At 39.5% G+C, this 17,523-nt stretch overlaps 1 protein-coding gene across 4 annotated transcripts in view; it reads right to left on the bottom strand.

Annotated features, from left to right (window-relative positions):
• Carnmt1 (carnosine N-methyltransferase 1) overlaps positions 1-17,130 on the bottom strand; it is a 29,627-nt gene extending 12,497 nt beyond the window's left edge. Inside the window, exons 1-4 of one of the 4 annotated variants that reach the window (XM_039108821.2) lie at positions 16,695-17,126; positions 11,030-11,225; positions 10,144-10,307; positions 240-380 (exon numbers count right to left, since the gene is read on the bottom strand). In XM_039108821.2, coding sequence (XP_038964749.1) covers positions 240-380; positions 10,144-10,307; positions 11,030-11,225; positions 16,695-17,125 — 932 coding nt within the window. In that variant the 5' untranslated portion in view covers position 17,126. Of the gene's footprint in view, positions 1-239; positions 381-10,143; positions 10,308-10,415; positions 10,745-11,029; positions 11,226-16,694 lie in introns of those variants that run through there. The other 3 variants (NM_001024974.1, XM_039108831.2, XM_039108834.2) reach the window with 3 other exon arrangements.
• Between the last annotated feature and the right edge of the window lie 393 nt (positions 17,131-17,523).

The following is a 17,523-nucleotide window of genomic DNA, read 5'->3' as shown; positions in this document are numbered from 1 at the left end:
TAGTTTCATGGAATGCCCAATTACTTTCTAAAAAGTTGTTTGCTTGCCCTGTGTCAACACTGTTAGCTAATTAACACTGGCTACAATGGCCATCAGTAAGCATTATGAATTCTATGTAAATATGATCTACATCAAGCAAGTACGATATATTTTTCTTCTAGTTCAGAATTGTTCAAAAATAGGCAAAGCAATTTGAATTGTTAGAGATTACTATTTCCATCAAAAAGTAAATTAAATACCTGTTGAGTACAAAGTTGGAAGAAAAGAGCATAAAAAAACTCCATTCATTTCCTTGACAAGCATAACCTAGCATAGCTATTTCCCAGGCCAATCTTCCTAGTCCAGCACCAGGTACCAGAATATTTACTTTAGAAGGATCCCTGAAATGAAACAAGGCAATTATATCCAGCGCCTCAAAGAAGAAAAAGGAAAGAAAAAGAGACAAAAGCCATATTAACAACTAAAAATGTATTCAGTTATTCAATAAAATAAGCTTACTTGTACCCTCTTGGCTTCTTAAAACTGAAGTATTAATAAATGTCAATAAAAATAAAAGATAGACAAAATTGTAATGTTATCAAGTAAGGGTTTTATTCCCCCAAAAATACTTTTCAGGAAAAAAAATTGAACCACATTGTATCTAAAAATGTATAGTCATTCTTATTCTTGGGAAGATAAATTATTCCAAAGTGATCCCTCATAACATGTGTGACTTTTGAACAAGTATTTCACCATGAAGCAGAGAACAAAACCTTACTTTTCTAAGTTCATACAACACAATTTACAGAACCAAATAAATTAACTCATTTATATTTTAATGTATAAAGTATATCTCTAAAATTTTATAGCTCTCAGGTACAAAAAGAAAAGGGCAGGGTTACTGGGCAAGGTAGCTCACACCTGTTACTTCAGAACTGGGAGACTGAAGGACAGACATGAGTTTGAGGCAAGCCTGGTCTACATAGTAAATTCCAGAGCAGCTTGGGAGACAAAATAGGACTGTCTCTGCTGCCCCTACCTCCCTTCCAAAAGAAAGAGAGGAAAGGTTAAAGGTTAGAAGCAACTGCCTTCTTTTCTGAAAGGTTTCATTAAGTAGCCCAACTAGCCTCAAACTTGTGACCTTGCTGCCACAGCTCCCCTTGCAAATACTTCTGGGCGAGCATTTAAGACAAATAGGCTGCCCCCAAGCAGAGGCTCCATTACCCCATCACATTGCCATTACATACTTTCTTCTCTCTGAGCTCTGCCATTCTGCAATTTAGGGGATAACAAATTAGGAGGCAGGGACCTTTTCTCAGGAACCCAGGTAAATCAAGTTTTAGGGTCAGCAAAATGGTTCAGTGGGGAAAGGTAGTCTCACTAAGGCTGAGAAACTGAGCTCAATCCCTGGGACCCACATAGTGGAAGAGAACCTACCCTTTCAGGCTGTCCTCTGACCTGCAAATGTACCCCTACATGTATTTGTACACACATGTGCACACAAGTAACTTTATTTTAAAAGATGAGGGGAAAATGTTTTTGTATAGGAACTAAAAAGAAAATGTGTGTAATCAGTATCATATTCAGTAAAGAGGGAATTTAACTATCACGTTTTCAAAATTTGGTTCACAAATCCAATTCAATTTCAAACTATTCAAATCTCACAAACTACCTGTTCCCGAGGCCTTCACTCTCAGAGAGCAACAGGACATTTTGATTAGCATTATATTCTACAGGATAATCTTTGCATATTCCACTTAAAAGAAAAAGAAAGAAATTGGGGAACCAGGGAGGGAAATGGCTCACTCAGTAAAATGGTTTTTTATATATCATTTATGGAATATATGTATGTCTGAATAATAGACCTGCCAGGAATAGATACACACCCAGTACTCAGGAGACAGAGGCAAGCAGATTGTTTGGAATTCAAGGCCATCCTTGTCTACATAGTGAGTTCCAAGCCAGCCAGTACTACAGAGTGAGAACGTCTGTCTTTAAAATAACAAAATAAACCAACAGGAACAACTGAGTAACTAACTTGTGGAAGATTAGTTGTATTCTTTCATCAAAACTTCCCTAACCAGAACCTTGAACCTTCTACTTCCACTTTGTGCCAAGAGGTACACTAGCATTTGAAGTATGAAGACTGCTATTAAAAGGCATCAAGACACAAAATACAGACCACAAATCCCTAGCTCATAAATGAGCAGAAACTACTGCAGATCATCAAACTGTGTGTATTATGACAAGAGGGTGTTTCCAGTGGGTCTTAAATAAAGTCAGAGTATGTTTGGAATAAAAGAATTGATCAAAAACCAAACAGGGAATGGGTGGGATGGCCAGAATGCTTTCCCAAATGTGTATATGAATCTTTTATAAGTCAGTGAAGAAAAACTTTAAATATAAATGTGATTTTAAAACTTTAAAACAAGGCTAGGCCATTTTACCAACAGTAAATGTTCTTATCAGGCTTAATTAACTGTATCTTTGCTTTACAAATTAGCAAGCGCCAATATAAAAAATATACTTGTTTTGTGGTATCAGTATGGTGACACTTGAGTGACCCCTAGTGGTAGGATTATATGCAACTCCCCCCAGAGAGTGAGAGTGTGAGTGTGAGTGTGAGTGTGAGTGTGAGTGTGTGTGTGTGTGTTTCATCTACCACAGCATGCATGTAGTGGTCAAAGGTCAGATTGTACGAACTGGTCCTTTTTTCTACAATGTCAGTCTCGGGAGGGTCACCAGGCTGTGCAGCAAGCACCCTTACGTATTCGGCCACCTGTAACTTTTAAGCAGCAAAAGTAGTTCTCTGAATCGTAGCTATTCTGTCCAATATAGCAGACAGCACGAAATTCATATTATTTAAAGTATATAGTGACATATGTTCTGAGTGTAAAATAAGTTGGACCTCAAATGATGAATGAAAAAAAAATCTCAGCAATCCTTCATATTGATACAAGTTGAAATTCTAGTTTATTAACTTCAACCTACTACTTTACCTTTCTTTGTAGCTATCAAAGCATTTAAATTACATGAAGACATTATATTTATAGCCTGCATATGAACAGGATATCCTCTTGGGTATCCATCCCTCTAACTAAGTTACTAAGTAAGTCATTAAAACTTTACACCAGTACAGAGATACAGATCAGTATGGTGCTTCTCTAGCATGTACGAAGCCCTGGAGCTTAATCCCAGCACCACAAAAATAATAGGCATATTGGAATAAGTGCAAATCCCAATATTCAGGGTGTAGAAGCAGGAAGACCAAGGAGTTCAAGGCCATCGTTAGCAACACAGCAAGTTTAAAGCCAGCCTGGGCTATATGAGAGCCTGTGTTTAAAAAACAAAAACAAAAAAACCCACATTACAGAACTCTGCATTACCTATCATACTTTGGCACTGTTAATATTAGAATAATTTCTATACACAGAAGTATATCTGTAAACCAGATTCAACATATTGAACTCTAAGAAAGATTTTGACAAACACCACCAAGCTATCCTTCATAAATTTTTTCCTATTTTTTTCTTTCACAAGAGACATGTTTCTCCACAGCTTGACGGTTTCCTAATCTTCAATTTTTGCAAACATTATGTAAAAATGGCTTAATATAGTTTTACATTTGAATTTTCGTATGAGATTTGTCTTATATTCCTTTTATGCCAATTTATGTCAATTTATGCCATTTTATTTTGAATTATTGATCTTAGTTTTGTCACTAAAGTATTGTTCTAGAATTATGAACATTTAAAAATCTGATTTGAAAGAAGCTTAAAATATATACCTTTTCAGTCAAGAAAGATTTCAGAGTGAGATAAAATGTTGTTCTTCACTCTATACAATTGCATATGGCATTCTAAAATTTCACCATTTTCTCTTTTATAATAGATTCCTTTAAGCTAACAAATCCCTTTGTAAATAGTTAATACATTTATTTTAATATAAATAGGAAGCATGTTTTTTTTAAACTCAGTTTTCCTAAAAACTATGTGAAAGATAAATTTTCAACAAGTCAGTCAATGTCTTCTTGGAGTACAGTGAATACTGACATACTCATAAACAAAATGTTACCCTCAAATGGCCTTAAAATATGATAATGAATTAAGATCTTAAAACCAAAAATAACAAACCAGTTAATAGTTTTTACAATAAAAAAAATCCGAGCCTTCAAGGCTGACTCAAATGTTTCTTTCCTTCATGTGTATACTTTACAGCACTGAAGCGGCAGACACTTGGGGAAGATGAACATTTGCACCGTTGTTTTGTTTGGGTGAAATTTTCAACATATAGTATTCTATCAGATGTTTAGCATTACACTATTCCTGTGTTCACATTTGAAAAAAGTTTAGATCTTGAGCTCACATACATTTTGCTTGAGAGAAGGTCTCAATAGCCCTGGGTAGCCTTCACCACACTGGTCCTGAGCTTGTGTTGCTACCCCTGCCTCTTCCTCCTGAATGCTAGACTGCTGATCTAATAGTCACCACCTTCAGCTAACCTTTAATTTTAAGTGAAAATAAAACAAAAACAAAGAGTATTGTTTGCTAACTTCGTTCAACTGTTCACAAGAGCAGCATAGAAAACGCCTTTATATAAAACCAAAGCAGACACCAATGATCTAGTATTTGGTAAAATGTAGAAAACATTTCTTTATCAATAATGCAGAGGCCAATCTGTGCCTTCAAAATTGGTTGTTCTTAAAAAACTCAAACACATTATTTTCAAACATGGACAAACAGGTAAAATAAATGTGTTAACATAAACCATTTTAATGAGCAAGTACAGGTAGTTCTATGCATACTCATTAAATATACTGTCTTTCATAGACATCTCAAGATGGCCATTCATTTGAAATCTCAGTAAGGAAAGGTAGATGAAATTGAGTCAAATCCAGCTCAAGTATGTGTAAGGACATCAGGTTTTATGCCTGTTGTATCTGAGACCTAAATGACAGTGCTTTATCCAGAACTAACTTGGATTCTGAGGGACTATAATTCATGTGCCTCATCCAGGCCCTTTTCTTTCTTTGAGACAGGGTTTTGCTGTGCAGCACCTCAAATTCACAGTCATGCCTCAGCCATGAAGCATAGGTACGGGAGACACCACCCCTACAACTGATTCTGGGGTTTATGTTTTACGGGAAAGCTATGACATCAATTATGTATCTAGTCTTAATGTTTACCTTTCTTATCTAACACAAAGAAACTAATCTAAGTAATACAAAATGATAGAAGGAAATCTGTAATTTTCCTGTCAGGTCCAAGATCGGAGGAATCAACATTTTCCCCAGTATATTTCATTTAAGGTCTAGGAGTATGTACATGGACATATATATCTGTATATGTCTCTAACACTCGCTGTTCTCAGGAATGGAGAGGGGAGATGGATAATAGTGACAGACGACTCATGTCCTTCTTAATCCTAAACTCTGACATCTTTACCTACTAAAAAATGCCTTTAGCTATTCTTTTACTTGTAAAATAATTTAGTAGTACCACCTAAAGCTAATTCATCTGTTTACCAGATATTATAGTCTGTAGAACAGCAAGTGGGCGAGCTTCCTGAGTACCTTTAACAGTGGCGCTCTTTTTGTTAGACTGCTAGTATTGAAAGGCTGATTAGACACAATTGCATACATTACTCAGTAATTTTAAGTATAAACAAACAATAAACATCAGAAGTTATGTTGACTTAAGCATCTGAAACTCATTCAAACTTTGGTACACACACAGTATAAAGAGCCTGACTTTATAAGCTACTTTCAGAAAGAAAGATACTATGAATTTTCAGAAGTACTTAGACTTTAAAGAAGCCATTATCCAGCACTTTATTGAGCAAAGCATTGATGATTTTCAGAGACTAAAAATTGGAAACTTAAAAACAAATAATATCCCCATAGAAGCAATGCTATTCATAAAGGTTCATAAAACTTAAGGCAATTATAAAAACTATAAAAAAAAGTTAATACGAAAATTTAGCTCATTATTCTAATAGCTATGGAATCCTTCATGAACTGCCACTGTTAAAAATCTTAGAGGCAAGAGTATAGCTCAATGGGAAGGCCCATGTGTAACAAGTACACCGAGAACCTGTAGTAGCACTGCTGGCTGAACACGGCAGCCTTTAAGAATGGCAATTTGTACTATTCTGACTCAAAGTCTTCAAAATGATTCTTAATGAAGATTACTTCCTACTTCCTATCTTCCAGAGAAGAATAAAAACAATTTGCCATCCTCTCTAGAAGAAAGGCTTACTCCTAGCAATAGAAAACCATAGGCCACATCTCTTACAATGAACGAGTATAGAAATCCCAAACAAAATATTAGCAAGTCTAAACCAACAATATGTTTAGAAAATTATTTACCATAACCAAATGTGATCTATCCTAGGAAGGCAAGGGTGATTTAACACAAGAAAATGAGATTTTAATAAAACAGGGTGGGGGAAGACCTCAACAAGGTCGTCTCCATAGAATCAAAAGGTATTTAACAATATCCAACATCCTTTCAAAGAAAGGTGGAAAAATATTGAACAAGGAAAGAAGAATTAGGAAAACCTCAGTTAGCATTATACTCAGAAGTAAAAGAGAAAGCTTTCCCCTAAGGATAAAAATAAGGAATAACAGCATTTAAGTTTGGAAGGAAGAAATTAAAACTTTTTGCATGACTATGATCTAACATATAGAAATCCCTTTCCCCCAAAATAAGCTATAGCAATGGTAGAGCCTATTCAGAAAGTACAGCCCAAAATGTCCAACACTCGTAAGCATATACATCATGACTCTTATGGTGTTTAATCTCCTGAAAATAAACTTTATGACATGACAAGAGCCATGTTTGACATATATGCAGGGAAATGTCATAATGAAAACCATTATGTTGAATGCTAACTCAAAAAAATAAAAAGAACAGATGATACTTTGGATAAAAAAACAAATTGTGACAGCTTAGATAATTAAAACACACACACACACACACACACACACACACACACACACACACACACACACAGTGAGTTAGCCAAGGATTTTGTTAAAAGTTGACTCTGCATTTCTCGCCAAGATGCAGCCAAAAGAAGGAAGCTCCCACCCCTCCCAAGCACAAGTCAAAGCGAAGGCCTTGAAAGCTAATGTTGAAAGGCGACAGCCACAAAACGAAAACCCCACAAGTCATCCACCTTCAGGTGGCCGAAGACCTTGCAGTTCAGGAGGCAGCCCAAATACTGTCAAGAGTGCACCCAGGAGAAACAGGCTTGGCAACGATGCAACCATCACATTCCCCTCACCAGTGAATGAGCCATGCAGAAGACCGAGTGCAGCATGCTTGTGTTCAGTGCAGAAGTTATCAAGGCCAACAAGCACCTGATCAAACAGGCTGTGAAGAAACTATGAGACTGATGTGGCCGAAGTCAGGCCCTAATAAGCCCCGACTGAGAGAAGAAGGCACATGCTCACTTAGCTTGATTAGGATGCTCTGGATACTGCCAACAAGATTGGGGTCATCTAAACTCAGTCCACATGGGTGATTCTAAATATACATTTTTTTTCACTATTAAAAAAAAGTTGACTCAGCAGCAAATGTCTTGCTCCTAGCTTTTGCTTACATCCTGTGTGCGTAGCAGTTGATTTACTATTGAAGATATAATTCTTTTATGCAAGAGGCCAATAACTACTCACTGTTGCAAAATTTTTCCTACTATTCTGTCTAAGGAGAATGCTGAAGTCATTGTATATGAAATAGAAGATGAAATACAGACAAAACTTCATAATCCGATTCATTTTCTAGAAAGAGACAATATTCCCAAATTACTATGTTTCTTGATGCAAGGTTTATAGGAAATTTCTTAAGAGACCATCTGAAGGAATAAGTACTTGTAGGTACTTCAGAAATGAAAACTATTTACACTGCCCTCTATACTAGTGTTCTGACAGAAAAAGAAAAATATAATATATTTTTGATTAATTTATTTACTTTCATCCTCACTATTTGTTTTTGGGATTTTTTTGTGCATAAAATGTTCAACTAAAACAAAACTATTAATGCAAAAACTCAAGAAAAAAAGAAGTTTAAAAAAAAACCTGAAACAACACAGATGTCGGGATTGTTGGGGAAAAACTTAAAAAACAGCACTAAAACTGTGCTGAGCTGAGAAGGGGCAGCTCACGCCTGCAGTCTGAGCCTGTGGAGGATGATCTTGGCAGGGGGATTGAGTTCAAGGTCAGCTCATGGACTACAGTGAAACCTTGCCTCAGGAACATAAAGTTCAGCACCTACATTAGGGACAGAGTGTACAGGCAGGACCAGCACTGAGTCTGGGTGTGTGTGTCTGTGCAGTGCCCAAAGTAACGACGACAGACCAAGTGTGCTTATCTGCGGTCCGAGGCTGCATTTCATAGTACAAGCAATCAAATCCTCGGAGAAATAACCAAGCCTCACAGGAGTCTACAACACGGGTAGGTCTCAAATACCTCATATTTTTCAGCAAAAAGAAATCCCCAAAGGTAGAAGAATTTAAACAACAAAATCAAAACGATAACTTAAGATTATAATTCGCTGAATAAAATTGGAACTGTAAGTCCTTGAAATAAATCTGTATGGAGGAGACCGAAGAAGGGCCCCCTTTATTAGAAAGCAGCCTGTGAACTGTGAAGGTTAAAAGATCACCATCTCCCAGGTGTCACAGCACAAAGTGATAAAACGTCAGGTTCCATAACTGTGTTCGAGGGTCAATTTCCTGAATCTGCTAACTGAAAGTGAAGACATTTAGTCTCAAGCATAAGCTCTGTGCCTCTGTGGTGGAGCACAGCTTTAAATCCAGACTCAGAAGGCGGAGGCAGGTGGACCTCTGTGCTCAGGTCAGCCTGGCCCACACAGTAGGTTCCAGGCCATCCATGGCTACACACTGAGCCCCGAAACCTGAAGCTGTGAAGTATTCAGCAGGAAGAAACCACGGCAGACACTAGACGACTCTAACGCTTTACAGTCACTCTGAATGCGGGTTCAGACATCCACATGCTGAACAGGGAGGGAAGGAGAAGATGGAATGATATATCAATGACGCTGTAAAATGCCAAAACTTGATGAATGTTGATAAAGAACCCTAATTTTGAAGTTACTTCAAAATTAAAGTTCAAAAGAGAGAAAAAGAGACAAAGGTACCAACATTCCTCAAAGGATTTACCCAAATTCAGTTCTCAGCACATGGGGACCTATGGATCCCAAGGGCCTGAGACAAAATTCACTGGGCCTATGAGCATGGAGGAAAAAAAGTCAATTTTATTTTATTATTTAAAAAAAGTCTACCTTAAATTTTAAGTACAGACTTATAAGTTTTGTGTCTGTGTGAGGAAATGTGCATGTGTGAGTGTAGATGCCCACAGCGTCCAGAAGGAGACTGGGTCCCCTGGAGCTGGAAGTTTAAAGGTGACTGGGAGCCTCGTGGTAATGTTCAGCTGAGAACTGAACGTGGCTCGTTGGCGAGAGCAGACGAGCATTCTAACTACGGGGCCTTCTTTCCAGTTCAAACAGATTCCAATGCAGGTAATACATGTAAAAAGAAGTATGTAATAGCATGGTATTTGCTTTAATTAAAATATAAATCACTCCCTTTTGTTTGTGTGTGATGAGTGTCTAACTCAGTGGTTTCCCACCTGATTTTCTGAGACAGAACGGGATCCCCTGGGCCTGGGACTACAAGAGCCTGGCCTTTTAGGCAGATGCTGGGGATGCAAACACAGGCCCTCACATATTATAGCAAGCATTACCCAGCCCTCCACAAAAGCAGAGGATGAGATTTAAAATGCCCAAAGGTACCGTGTTTAAAAAGTTAGTTACTTCTCCACAGTATGGTGCCTCATTTCTTTTAAGTCATAATGAGATAAAATAAAGTCTACCGCTATCATTTTGTTCTAAAAGCAACTTATAACGCAGTGAGTACTGTTGACTATAAAATACTTCAAATTTCTCATATTTACTAGGGCAAATGTTACTGAATATAAAAACTCCAATCTCACAGAACCGAAGCATCCAGTAACAAATATACCACTCACATACATAAAAACACACAGGCACAGAGCGACTATGAAAATGAATCACAGGGTGAAATGCTGTAGCTAAATGATTATACATCTTACAGGAAGTGGTTAAAAGTGGTTATATTTACCATCTCTCTTTTGGAAAATTTTTGATAATCTCTTTAATGATTGGCTTATAGCAGGCATCCCTTTCTGCTTTTCCGGTTCCACTCCAGTCTCTTACAAACTGTTTGAGTGTAGATTTTAACTTATCCATGTCAAATGTAGATGCTGGCATAATCTTTCCATTGGCCTGTTTCAAAGGAGGGAAAAAGAATTATTTTCTTAGAGTCAATTTTGAATATGGTTAAGTGAGCATACTAAGATATAGGTGGGTCAATGACAATTATTAGCCTCTCACCTAAGTATGGGTTCAAGTACAGCTTGAGAGCCTACATAAAGAAAGCTTGGTGTTCTCACTTCTGCCCTCAATAGAGGAAGATTCCTTAAAGTGAAGCTGTCCTTACTGGGGCGAGGACCAGCACCGACCTACTGTGGAGACAGAACACCCCACCCTCTGAGAGAGGTTAAGAAAATTCTTCCAGTTCATTGATGGGTAGGTAGCATGAATGGCCCACATGGGACTAGTCAAAAATCCATCTACCATGTGGATACATAGAGCTTTCAGTTTCTACTATTACTAGTCACTTGAGATTTAGGTGAAAAACAAAAATTTTTAAAGTAAAAGATGAATATTAACAAATATAAGTTACTGAAAAAGAAACTGGGGAAGAAATTAACTAATATAGCTAGTGAAGTCTTTTAAGAATTTAATTCCCCTATATAATAGTATATACAAAACCCCATGTGAGATTATCAACTGTTATCTAGGTACAAAAACAAAAGCAAAAGCAAAACAGTGATCTCCCAGCTTCATAGGACAACATCCATCCTCTCAGTAGAGTGGATGACCTGAGCAAGAGCTGGACACGAGGACCGTTAGCCTAAAATTAAGAGAGAACCGATTTCACATACATCTTCTCCATATTCTTTATTTTCAAACATATGTATGCAATCATTCACAATGGTCAGCAGTATTTCCTGATTATGGTCAACGCATTTCCGGATCTTGTCCAAGTGAAGAGGAAACTGAGGAAGCAGTTTCTGCTGATTATCTGGAAGTGATCGAAACTGTCTTTCTGTTCTGTTCACTCGTTCGTGCATACTGGTGCTAAAACAGAAAAGGTGTTTTATTTTAATTGGCAAAAAGAATTCTCTCTCCAGAAGCCAACCTCATTTTAAAACTGTCAGCTTACATAACTGTTACTGCCTAGTTATGCTGGACACCACCCGTATTGCTACCCTTGACTTTTGAAAGAAGTCTGGTTATGCCTGGACGATGGCTCAGTTACATCATCGAGTAGTAACATGCTACTGTAAAAGTTAAAACAGCCTAGATTTAGTCCCCAGAATCAAAACAGTAAAAACATAGAATACAGAGTATGTTTTGAAACTAAAAAGCAGCCAAGTTGAATTTTGAAAAATATAAATTATATACGACAAAAGTATTAAGCAAATTAAAATTCTATAGGGTTTCAAATATACTATTTACGATTTGCATGCCAAAGGTTTTCTATGTTGAATGGTTATTTTGAAGATTGCTTATTTATGAAGCAAAAAGAAGAGCTTCATTTTAAAAAGCCAAATGTCATTTTATATAGACCAAATTGGCAAAAACCTATAGATCCAACTAGGTCAAATGTTGGTGAATTGTGGGAAAATTAGAACATTTTGACACTAATGGTGAATCCAGAAATGAATACAAACGCTTTGCAAAGTAACTGAATCCTTAATAAATCTTAATGTTTATCTGCTCTGTGATCTAGAAATGATACCCCTACACATATTCAAGAAACACAAGCTGCCTTCACCACAGCACTGTCAAATAACAAACATTCCCCACAAACAACAGAAAGCCCATTATCAGTGATCGTGATGAAGAAATTATACTGGGGAATACAGAGAAATAAACAAAGCACTGCTATGACTCTAAAAGATAAAAACCAAGAACATAAATACTTGTTAAAAAAACAGCACAATAAAGAACACATGATATACAACTTCATTTTATATAGCATTAAACAACACATTGTTTAAGAACCAAGTCAGTGTTTGAGGAAAGGGATATCCTTTCTGAAAAGGAATGAGACTCGTGTGTGTGTGTGTGTGTGTGTGTGTGTGTACGTGTGTGTACATATGTATGTAAGCGAGAATGTGAGCATGTGAGCATGTGTGTACATACTTGACATGTATGTCAGTATGTGTATATGCAGGCATGTGCAGACAGACTATGGAAACTGGGGGTGGCTTACAGGAATTCCCTGCAGCGTTCTTTATGTTCTCTATACACAAATAAAGCAAATACTTCTTTAAAATGAAAATGCAAATACTTTCTGTGAAGAGTAATGAAGCACAGAAGCTCGTGCTATACATACATGTCACAGTCCTGTTTCTAAAAGCATGTGTGGCACTGTGGGAGGGAGGCCCCAGGATGATGTTAAGAGGCCACCGAGGCAGGGGTTTTACTGACACTCCCTTTTTACATTGGAGATAGTAGAACCGTTCTCGAGTCAGAAATACTACAACCTAGCTTGTTACTTACTACTATGTGATCACTCCTACACCCCAAAGTGTCTTGATAAAACAAAGTAAAAATAATGATCATGGAAATATCATTTTCTGAAATTTAATAAATGCCTAGCAGGTACATAACAGAGACTGGCTGGAACAAATCTCCACAAAACCCACCAGGTAGGCACCATACTCCTTCGTCCATGCCATCAACCTTCACTAGATACGGAACACTTAGTAAACACAGTTGGTACTTGTTATGATTTAGATATGAAGTTCTTTCTCTTAAAAAGAAAATAAAAATAAAAAATCCAGGTACTAAAGGCTTGTTTCCTAGCTGGTGGTACTTTCTACAGAGGCTCTAGAAACTCTAGGAGGTGGCGGGAGGGGATAGGTCATGGGGCACGTGGGGATAGGGTGAGGAATAGATGAAGACACACACTTCTGGGCATCCCGGCCAGAGCCTTATTCTCTTTCAGCTTGCTGGTTGCCAGGAGATCAGCTGCTCTGCTCAGGCATCTTTCCTCCCAGCAGACTAAAACCTTTGAAACTATGAGTCAAAATATATTTGCCCTCCCATGAGTTATTTACATTGGGGTTTATCACAGTGACAAAGTCTGACTAATATAGCATTCAAAATTTAGCAGGCGTACCTACTTCTTACATATTAACACACTGACAGTGAAAATACAAACAAATGTAGAAAAGTAAGAGTACTCAGGGGACGGGCCATAACAATCCCCCTTCTATAAGGAACTACTTTTAACCTTTTATATATTACCCATCTTGTAGCTGTTTAAGACAAACTGATTCATGACTGAATGTACCAATTCTGGTTATATGTATTCATGGGACATAAAGTTATAGTTTATATATATAAAGAGGGACGATCAAAGCAAGTTAGTTAACCCATCACTTCACATACTTATCAGTGTCTTCAGTCAAACACTGGATCCTCTGACCGACATGTACCCACAGGGTTTCACCCCTCCACTCCCATCCGTTGGTTAACTACCATTCTGCTCTCATGACTGTTTAGATTCCAGACATAACACAGGAGGCCTTTCTGTGCCTGAGTTGCTTTTATGTAACAGCTACTCATGTGGTACACATAATAGCATACCTCTTGGAGATGGTTAGCAATATACACCAGGTCACACCTATGTCCTGCTGAGGTGGAATCTGACTTTTAGCTAAGATTTAAGATATACCAGTCTGAGAAAGATTTATAATTCCTTATCCTTATCAGAAGAATTTTTGTCAGATTGGATAAATGCTCTAAAAATAATGAATAAAATGATCATTAACATTCTACTTTATGCAACCAAAATTTACTAAGATATTTCCTAACTACAGGACATTAAGTAGTGGAGTTTTTTGCATTCACAGTCTGTATTTGCTATGGTTTGAAAGTGGCCACAAAAATGCACATTAAAATTTAATCCTTATTGTGAGGTATAAAGTAGACAGAAGGGTTGGGGATTTAGCTCAGTGGTAGAGCGCTTGCCTAGCAAGCGCAAGGCCCTGGGTTCGGTCCCCAGCTCCGAAAAAGGAAAAAAAAAACAAAAACGCAAATAAAGTAGATAGAAATGTAAGACCAGCAATGGTATTTGAAGGTAGGACTTTTGTGAAATAATTAAAGTTAAATGGTACCTGAAAGGCAGCACCCTGACCTGTTGGGATTGTGGCTTTAGAAAAAACCGGAAGGAGGCCCAAGTCCTCTACCATGTGGTGTCATATACTGCCTCTAACTCCATGGACTTTCACCTAAGGTCTCCCAATCTCCCCCTGCCCTACTAGTAATCCTTCTGGGTACAACTTCATTCTTTATCATTTTCAAATCTCCACCTTTCAACAAGAACAAAAAAGTAAGCTAGGCATGCCTTTCCTCTTGTTTAAAGAGAGCAGGTACCATCCTGGCAGTGGGAGTTGAGCAGGTTAACCTGTACTTACTGATAAAACTGATAGGTTGGTAGCTGGAGGGAAGGAAGCACATTCCTTAACCAGCAATGACCTAGTGGTCTTCAAAGCGCCAGAAACAAGACACACTGGGAAATTCTGGAAGGGTTTGGGCAGAGTGTGGTACAGTACATGCTTACGTGCAAACTCTAAAACCACACACACAAAGTTAGAGAAGAAAACAAACTAACAAAAGACTGGGGAAGGGTGTGTGTGTGCATTTCACCAGAGCTGAAAGCATAGTTTCTTACAATTGGAGATAACTGTACTATCACAGCAACTAACATACGCTACAGTCTACTAGCTGTTCCATCATTTGTAGCCTCCCTGTAGAGCAGCCATCCAAACCCCTTCGTTTATATTATGCTGATGTGTATGGAGATGAACAGCTGTAAAGACTTCACTGGCCAAGAACTTTATTCTTGGCTAACGAAAGGAACTTGGATATGGTACCCTGCTTTTAAAGAATGTCTTTGGTACTCTCAGGAGCCTAAAGATATTTCTTTCCATGACCTTTAATCCAAGTTTTTTGTTCTCTGTAACATTTAGTGGTAAAAGTAAGCCCTCTAAAAGGTGCTAGGAGTCCAGAACAGGACTGTCAGATTTTCATCTGATGATGAAAAGATTTCTGTTCACACACTCCAATACGGCACTCCAATATAGCAACAGGTGGGGAGCACTTGAAATGTGCTAGGAGACTGCACAGCTCAATTCTAATTTATGTTTAAACCTATCCAAACGTGACTACTGACTGCAGTACAGACACTTCAAAGTCAGACTATCAAAAATGCTGGAAAGCCACATAATGCTTGCCATGTATGCTACACTACTCTTCCAGAGGTTTGGAGTGTTTCTCACAGGTAAAGAGAAGTTTTAATGAAAAGTCCCCCAATCTCACATTCAACTGGTAGAGAGAGATAAAGCCCTGGGAACCATGTCACAACTAGAAAATACACACTGCAGCCTTTTCTATACTGTGGCACTCAACACTAGGGCAAAGGTCCTCTCCCTAGGCCCACCCAACATCTAATAATAAACACGGATCCTTGGGCTCCACTATATTAAAACTGAATATAATTACATATGTTTAACTGAGCCTACTATATGCCAAAGTGTTTCCCAGAATGCTGTTTCAATAGCAAAATGTGGCACTATCAGAAAATACCCTCTACCTCTGAGTTCAATTAGGAAATTATTTCCTCTAAGTCTTTGATCCGAGGAACACTCTTTGAGTCTAGAACTAGAAAATTTGAGGCCTTGGGTTCCTCGCACCTGCCATACCTGCCACTCTGTAACCATCAGATCCTAAATAATTCAATTCAAAATAGTAACAAAGTAATATAACCACTAGCCAAAACTGAATAGGGCTGTATGGAAGTGTCCTTTTTTGCTACTATGTTTTATTTGTTAAAAATAGAGTTTCAACCGTATTACCAAACGCAGTGCCATAAAAGTAAGGTTTGTCCCTGCCCTTGATGGGGGTCAGACCTGGGCAAAAGAGTTACATATATAAAACAACTGTAATACAAATAGCATCAGGGTACCCTCTAGGTTGGTTCTGATCTGCACAAGGGGTCATGTCCGGCTCTCCGGTTCTAACTACAGATTCAGAACATAATGGAATGTATCACTTACGGAAATAAATGTACTATTCTTGCCTAAAACCCCAGGTGCATGAAGACCCTATCAGATCTGCACTTAGGCATTCTGATTAGGCTATCTGAACACCTATCTAGACAAATGTTGAAGTTAGGAAGCTGTATTACGAATGGAGAGCACATTGACGGGGGTCCTACAACCATGCCTGACCCACGAAAGGAATTCCATACTTACTCGCAGACTACAAGAACATAAAGCCGGCTCCCGTGCCTGCTCTCTTTCCCTTACCAAGCTGCTCATTTTGGAATTCCGTGATCACTTCTACCCTCCACCATCTGGTCAGAACCACTCAGCAGCACCGTTCAGTTCTCTACAAAAGTGCACGCTCGTTCCGGCGGCTTCGGGTGAGGTGGGAAGCAGTCCCTTAGGACCGCGCGCAGGTGACCGTGGGCTCCGCGAACCAGCCACGAGGCGGGCCCGGAGACTGCGGCGGGCGGAGGGCGCGCCTTACCCGTAGTAGCGGAACGCGTTAATGACCTTCCAGAAGTGCTCGCGCTCCAGCCGCTCCTCGTCCTCGGCGGTGCCGCGCACTGGGGGCCCGGCAGGGGCGGCCGAGCCCAAACGCCCGGCGGAGAACTGCACCTCCACCTCCTCGCTGTGCCCGCTGTCCTGGGCCGGCTGAGACGCGGGCGGAGCGCGCCGTCGTCGCTGCATCGCCGCCGCGGCCCACGGCGTGACCCGCCTGCGCTTCACCGCTCCCGGGTGCGTGGTGGCGGACGGCCGGGCCTCCTCTAGACGGCGCCCGCCGCGGCCAAGGCCCCCGCTCGCGGCACGCCCCGCCCCCGCCGCCCTCAGGCCTCCATTCGCGCTGCGCTCCGCCAGGGTTTCGGGACCCGCGCACGCGCCGACAACGAGGCTAAAGTCGCAGCGGCCCGCGCTCATTCGCTGCCCCGCTTCCGCTACGACGCGCTGACGAACGAATACGCTTAGAGGGCGGGGCTTAGGACCAGCTGGAGGAGGAGTTCCTTACTGGGGGCGGGGCCAAGAAATTGACTGGCCAGTTGGAGTAGGGCGGGCTCTGAGGCTAGAAGGGAAGGACCAGAGAAAGTAAAAGTGGGTTTCTATGAGTTGATTTTGAATGTTTTAACTCTAGAAACGCAAAAAGGGAAGGTCTTATGTTGACCTTTTAAACTCGTTTTCTAAGTGGATTCCCTTTAAGCACCCATGAAGGCACAATTAGAGTGCTCCAGGGAAGAGGGGTGGGGTGACCAATGGAAAAGTCCAAGTTGCCAAAATTAGGAAAGAATCTTTCCATCAGCAGAGAGACGAAGCAGAATCAG

The sequence above is a fragment of the Rattus norvegicus genome, chromosome 1, assembly GCF_036323735.1.
Source record: "Rattus norvegicus strain BN/NHsdMcwi chromosome 1, GRCr8, whole genome shotgun sequence".
In the NCBI taxonomy this organism is placed as follows: Eukaryota; Metazoa; Chordata; class Mammalia; order Rodentia; family Muridae; genus Rattus; species Rattus norvegicus.
The sequence above is the reverse complement of the archived record's forward strand: the minus strand, read 5'-3'. Positions and strand labels throughout refer to the sequence as shown.